At 37.1% G+C, this 7,003-nt stretch overlaps 1 protein-coding gene across 1 annotated transcript; it reads right to left on the bottom strand.

Moving 5' to 3' along the window:
• Positions 1–1,145: 1,145 nt before the first annotated feature.
• On the bottom strand, positions 1,146–6,539 carry LOC116123610. The gene is made up of 8 exons (XM_031409360.1): positions 6,394–6,539; positions 4,807–6,019; positions 4,263–4,384; positions 2,935–3,534; positions 2,516–2,828; positions 1,895–2,060; positions 1,654–1,756; positions 1,146–1,505 (listed from the first exon to the last, which is right to left on the bottom strand). Exons 2-8 carry the CDS (start codon positions 5,965–5,967, stop codon positions 1,388–1,390), a joined length of 2,583 nt encoding a protein of 860 aa, XP_031265220.1. The 5' UTR covers positions 5,968–6,019; positions 6,394–6,539; the 3' UTR covers positions 1,146–1,387.
• Between the last annotated feature and the right edge of the window lie 464 nt (positions 6,540–7,003).

Here is a 7,003-nt window from a genome sequence, read left to right as displayed (position 1 = left end):
TAATATTCACTAAAAAAAGTAATTCCCATAAGTCAAAAATATCATCTTCTTGACGTGGTCGAAAACATTGACGAGATTTTAATTTTATAGCCATTCTATATTTATGTTTTTTGTTAGATCTGAAAATTTTAAAACTTTAGAGATATTTCCTAGAGTATGCTTTTAAAAATAAAAATTTTTAAAATTAATTTTCGGGAGAAACCTATGCACGAAAATCCCAACTACTTTTGCGAATGGTTTGAAAAAAATAGCAACAAATAAAGATCCAGAATGTTGTGTGTTTACCAATATATGAGATTGAGAAATGGATATTGATGTGATGTCCACTAAAATAGTTGGTGATAGTGGAGGCGGCAAGCTTCATTAACTCATAATAGTCGTGCGAATTTAGATTTTAGTTGGGTAGGTTGGTTTAAATTGCATTAACTATATTTGGTTAAATTACAAACTATATTTGAAGTTTCCCTTCATTGTAGGCAAATTTGTATGCGATTTACAAAATAGATAAACACGTTTTTTTCCTGGATGTGCATTTTAACCAATGTAAATTCTCACCTTAATTATATCTTAAAAAAGGCATCGAAAATCATCATCCTATTCCTACTATATTCATTGATTTCTCAACTTGTATTTTCGTATCAACAGCAACAACCCTATAAAATTACCCATTCTTAACCCGAAGAAATTGATAATATGTTAAATGCTATCAGAAACCACCATTGAATTAATTGACAATTTATAACAATCCAATAGATATTAGTCCCATTAATACCTCATTAATTATCTTTTTTAAATAAGGATAAATACACTTAAATCAAGATAAAAGTAACCTTAATTCACATTCCCTATTAATATTTATTTCCGTTGCAAGAGGTTAATGATAACTGGCAGATACATCACAACTTTATCACTTCCACAAGTTGTATTGTATAGAAATGACTTTGTCTTAAAGATCATAAAGTCGGATAAGAGCTTCACCTAACAATTAACGTTATCTTTTGCGTAATTTGCAAACGCTCAACACTAAAACTCCATGGATAGTCAATTTGAGATGACCTAATTTTTTCACAAGTTTTGTATCATTCTGTATCCAGAGGCGAACAAAATGTAAAGAATCTATTTAACTTTATTATTTACGACATGAATGAAGAATTAGTGATGTCATTTGTTAATCCAATCATACAAAGTGCTTAATGTTCCACATATAATCAGAAAAAACGGAGGAAACAACTTGAACAATGAACAACACTCTACAAACAAGACAGGCCCCCCGACAACTCCTCATTCATGTACATCAACTGACATGGGCTCTCTCTCTCTCACCTTACCACTCAATTCTATTTGATTTTTATTATTCCCTTTTCCTTTTTATTTCTTTCACCTGTCTTTACAGTATTGAGTATGCTCGAATTACCTCAACAATTGGTGCTCTACACAATGGGCACTTCCCTCCACCTCGAACCAACTCGTTCGCACATTTTGAGCAAGTGCACATATGCCCACATCTGCATACACTTTCACATTATTTTTATCCACAGCACAAAATTAAAAAATGGATAAGATAAGAACCAAAATAACTATATAACAATTCCCTCCAACTTTTTAGTTTGTCTTTCAGAGAGAGCATCGGAGGAAAATAAATGGAAGATATACCTGTACAATAGAGAGTCAATATGGCTATCACAACAAACACAGCAAGTCCCTTTTCTCACATGACCCCATTTAGATCCATCTTCTGATGTCTCTGCAACCATCCCTGAAAAAGTAGGGTAAAAAATTTCACAATAATCAGAACGCTGATATTGCTCAATATAATGAAAATGCATGTGTAAGGAATCTTCCATTTAGAAAAATGTTCCGGAAGACAGATGAACAATGAGAAAAATACACAAACCTTTTTCACCAGCTGATCGATTAAGAGCAGCAGACACTTCCTGTCTGACAGACCTCTGCAACTCCAGCTGCATATCCATGCAGGCCTCCAACATCCTCTGCATGTGGCTCATACCTTGCTGAAGTCTTGCCATGTCTGCTCTCAAATCGTTAAACATCTCCCACTCCTAACCAAGTCAATTCCAACTTCCCCAATTCAGTTCAAAGGTAAGAATGCAAAAAGTATACAAGATACAGGATTTGGGTGCATGCACTGACAATTTTAGGACAATTAGAAACAAAAATAGCCACTGAGGGACATCAAAACAAACTAGAATGTCTCAGCCCACTTCCCATTCATTTACATCATCAGCTCAACATGCGCCATTAAAATTCCAAAAGAAACTAACTGCCTTCTGCCTATAGCAACATGAGGATAACTGAATATACTCCAAGCAGTGGTCCTAAGAAAAAGCTCATAAAAGAGCTATTTTTATCCTATATTATGGTTCCAATTTTCTTCAATGACATAAGATATGGAGAAAGTTTTGTAGCTTCAAATACTTCATACAGGGGGAAAGAAGAAGATATTAACAACAACAGTGTGCAGAAGTTTCTAGATCTGTAGAAGAAACAAACTCACAATTTCTGATCGGTGCATGCTGTGACGAGACCAAGTAGTGTGATGTAAATCCTGGTGCCACAGTGGCTGGGGTGGGGGAACTGGTGGAGATGGTAGCACCAATGAAGGTCTATCAATGGCATCAGGCTGATCCTCATTCTGGTCATCCCTCTGCTGCTCTTGATTCTGCTCTGGCGAAGTAGGAGTTGGCGTTGGCAAGTTTCTGTGCAAATCCCAGTCAATAGGCGTATGACCTTGTCTTTCCACATAGGACTGTATTAATTGGTCTAAACTTTCACGGAAACCACTACGAAGAAGATTGGAAACACTTCTCCTATAACAAAAAAATAACATTTGATATATAAATCTCAAAAGAGAGTTAGCAGTGGCTTAACAAATAAAGCCAAGAATCAATAGGCCTAGTATAAATATAAAATAACCTGCTTATAAGTTCTCTGAGCTCCATGCTATACACATTATCATCCTCAGGAGGATGAAATCTGCTCAATCTTCTAACAGGAACAGCCCGACGAGTTCTTGGGGGATCAGAAGGCCCCTCTGACCAACTTCCAACAGCTTCTCTAGCCCCATCCTCATGCCAAACCCCCTGAGCCCCATGTGGATGACCTTCTTCTCCATCCACATTTCTAGGAATTTCCTGGGGCCAACCAGTTACTGGACTTCGTTGCCAGTTTGTATCCATCTCAGCTTGATTACTGTTTCTCGATTCATCAAACTGACTATAACCTGACTGTTGCCAGTTCCCTCTATCATTTTCCTGATTAGAAGTTTCTGGCCAAGTGGTCACCCCAACACTTGTGTTGCTTTCCAAGTTTCCAGTTTGATCAGGCAATTGATTAATGTCAGTCTCCTGACTTATCGACTGTAACTGCTCGTTGGTTTCATGCTGAGCATCCAGTGAAAGATTTGTTTGAGTCCGTTCGTTACTAGATTCATTGCTATTATTGCTCGATGTGACATCAGAATTGCTGCTTGCTTGACCACGGACAATATTTTCTAATCTGGAGCGAAAACCTTCCCTACATGAGAAAAGGAATTTAACATATTAGTGTATAAATCAATACCAAGTATTAGAAATGATATTAATGTTATTAATAATAAAAATGCATAATACAGCTATTCAATATATTAAGTTAACTGGTGGCATAAAACAATAGCTCCTACACACTCCAGGCTAGGAATATAAGCCGCACAATAAATGATGCAAAATCATAAAACCGCCATTGGCTCATTGGCAGTATCTATATATATCGTTGATGTAACCCAACCATGAATCAAGAAATGAATAGCTAAGCTCACTAAAGTTTATAATCATTCTTCCATGAATAGCAATCGTATCTAAGCAATTAAGTTGGAGAAAACTAGCAAAAACAGTTTGCATTCCAACCTTTGAATACGGACAATCCTTCCATGTACCAATCCTACTTTTATGGAAATTCTGTGATATTCAAGATTTTTCTAGCCACACCCATAAATCATAAATTACACTCGCCAAACAGGGAAAATCTGACACTATGCTCTTCTAATATACAATGTTCTCAATCCATATAATACCTGGCTTGAATTATCAATATATTAAAGAAGAACAAAAAATAAATAAAATCTATCACCAGAATCACCTTAAAAAAAATGCGCCTATTTTGGGGACAGAAAAAGCACATACTATGTCATTCCAGAAAACATAATGCTGAAAAGCTTGCAAACAATTTAGAATATTCTCATGGCTCGCTTTTAAGAAGGAACATACCTTAAACCAGATACAGTGTGTCTTTGTCTTAATTGAACTAGCTCACTAGCAGCAATTGACGGTGCCCTCTCCTCCTCAACAGGTCTTTCATTGTTACGCAAGAATCTACCTCTCAGTAATGACTGAAAAAATGTTATACGTATTAGTTGTTAAGACACAGGCATACATAAAAGCAGAATACCCTGATGATATACTTTTTTTCATATGAAAATATCCTGATGATATATGATGAAGCTTGTATGGGGCAACACAAGAAATTATTTCACCACCGACACATACAGTTGCATGGTATGCTCATCTATCAATAGCATGTACATTACAACATATGTAGTTTAGAACACAGCAATATTATGCACCATACACTTAAAATCTACATGACATATGAAAAAACATTATCAGGTTAAACTCAAAATTCAAGCAATGTGTCGATTCCCAAACTCGAAGTGGTAAAAACAATATGTAGGTACTAGCATTTAAGCTTGAAAAATGATAACACTAATAATACTCACAAAATGAGCAAATTGTTTCATAATAACTAACTAACCTGAATGCGGTTGCGATGAGCAAAATCAGATACAGCTCGATGTTCCAACAAACCCTGAAGTTCCCTTTGCCTTTCCCTTTCAATCCTCACAAGTAAGTCAAGTAGAGCTTGCCTTCCACGCAGCCGCAGCATGTCCCTGCGAATATGCTCTGGTTGCCCTTCATCCTGGTCAGCAACTAATCCTTCTTGAACTTGTTCAGCTGGAGCACCAGTTGTGGCTGCCTGATCTTCCCTCCGCCCCCCACGAGCCCCACGCTGCTGACTAGTCATTTGAACCCACTCCCTAACAATTCTAACCCTTTCACGTTCAGTTTCACCGAGCCATTCAGCTCTTGGACTACCATTCCTTTGGGCAGCATTGGATGAAGGCTCACTAAGGCCAGTCTCCATCCATCCACGAACAATCTGCCTTACCCTCTCCCTCTCGACTTCGCCGAGATCGGGAGATTGCTCCCTACTAGACCCATCATTATCCCCACGTTCATTCTGTGACTCCATCTGATCATGCGACCACGTCCCATACTCATTCTCACTTTCACTTGCATCCCCCAAACTACCCTGATTTTCACTCCCTCGACCCTCTGACATATTTGTACCTGAAACATTTGTATTAGACTCAACACTCCTTTGCTGTCTCAACCTTTCCCTCACCCTCTCACGTGCCCTATTCAACAAATGTTCATCTTCCAATTCCCTCCACATTTGCAAAATCCCTGACGCCTGAGTACTAGGCCTTTCCACATTCCCCTGACGCCTCGAAGTAGGAGACTGAGACTCCCTCAAAAATGATGAGTCAAGCATTGAAACTGTGTGCAAACCTGCAAGAGCCATCAACTCAGACTCACGATTCCTCCTCTCCATCGTAGTTATCATCTCCTGTGCCTGCCTTGCAGCCCACCTGCTCAAAATCCGTGAATGCCGCCTTCTGGCAGCTGAAGACTCTGCCAAGTCATCACCCTCAAGGTCAGACCTTCTCCTTCTCCTAACTAACTGGTCCCCTTCATCATCCTCATCATCATTGTTACGTGTGGAACTACACGACGCAAATGGCATACAATCATCCAAGTGCCCACGCATCAATTCCTCCAAACCACGTTCAAATTCCACACAAATATCATCCGCGGATTCGGGCTTTTGTTGTAATTGTTGAAAATCAGTCATTTTTTTCACCTACTCTCTCCACCTCCCATACATAACACTCAAAATCCTCCACCTAATCAATCCCTTTATCAATCCAGACAACACACATTTCAACCCTCAGAGCCTTAGAACACATAATATGATCATATCTACAAACACATCACTTAACAAACTCTCTCTAAATCATAAATACACACACCTGCACAAAAACCAAACCCTAATTTTACAACATTAACTAAGCCCTAATTATATTCTTATACACAAAAAAATACTTAACAATCACAATCACATGATAACAACTTCCATAGCGAAACCATAAATAATTAAAAATACGTAAAGGTCACAGTAAATTCGATCGAATTAAGAGAAGTAGATAGAGATTTAGCGAAAAAACTGGATTGAATTTTGATTTAAGAGATGAACAAAAAAAGTGAAATGGTGACGTACCGTTTGGAGCTGTTTCTGAGTTATGTGTGTGTTTGTTTCCCGTCAAAGTGGACGAGAAAATTAAAGAAAACGAAAACCCTAGCTTTTAGAAAACACAAAGAAAATGTGAAGTGAAAACAAACAAAAAAAAAAAACGAAAACGTTTGGTTCAGCAAACCAAACACAGAGAAAGAGAGATATCAAAGAAGAGAATTATAGAAGAATTTATAAATTATTCAGTGAGAGAAAGAGAAATAGCGAGATTTTTATTTTATTTATATTTTTTATGATTTTATTTCTTTTTTCTTTTTTTGCTTTTTGTTATTATGAAAGAAAAGACCGCGGATCTAAAGGGCTGTGAAGGAGAGAGAAGCGCCGTTCGACACAGTATTGACACGTAAGCAATTTGAATTCATTGTGTTTGTTTTTGTTTTTTTTTTATCAATTATAGTTTGCCACGTTTCATTATTCATTTATATCCATTGATTTAAATATTCAATTAACTTAAAAGTGACAGCATATAAAATTATGGGTTTCATATTTGATGATGAAATTGAAGTTAATTCTCCTGTTGATCTAATCCGATAACATTCATTATATTATAAGCTCAATACAATTGATATGCATAAAT

The sequence above is a fragment of the Pistacia vera genome, unplaced genomic scaffold (assembly GCF_008641045.1).
Source record: "Pistacia vera cultivar Batoury unplaced genomic scaffold, PisVer_v2 Contig1431, whole genome shotgun sequence".
NCBI lineage: Eukaryota > Viridiplantae > Streptophyta > Magnoliopsida > Sapindales > Anacardiaceae > Pistacia > Pistacia vera.
The sequence above is the reverse complement of the archived record's forward strand: the minus strand, read 5'-3'. Positions and strand labels throughout refer to the sequence as shown.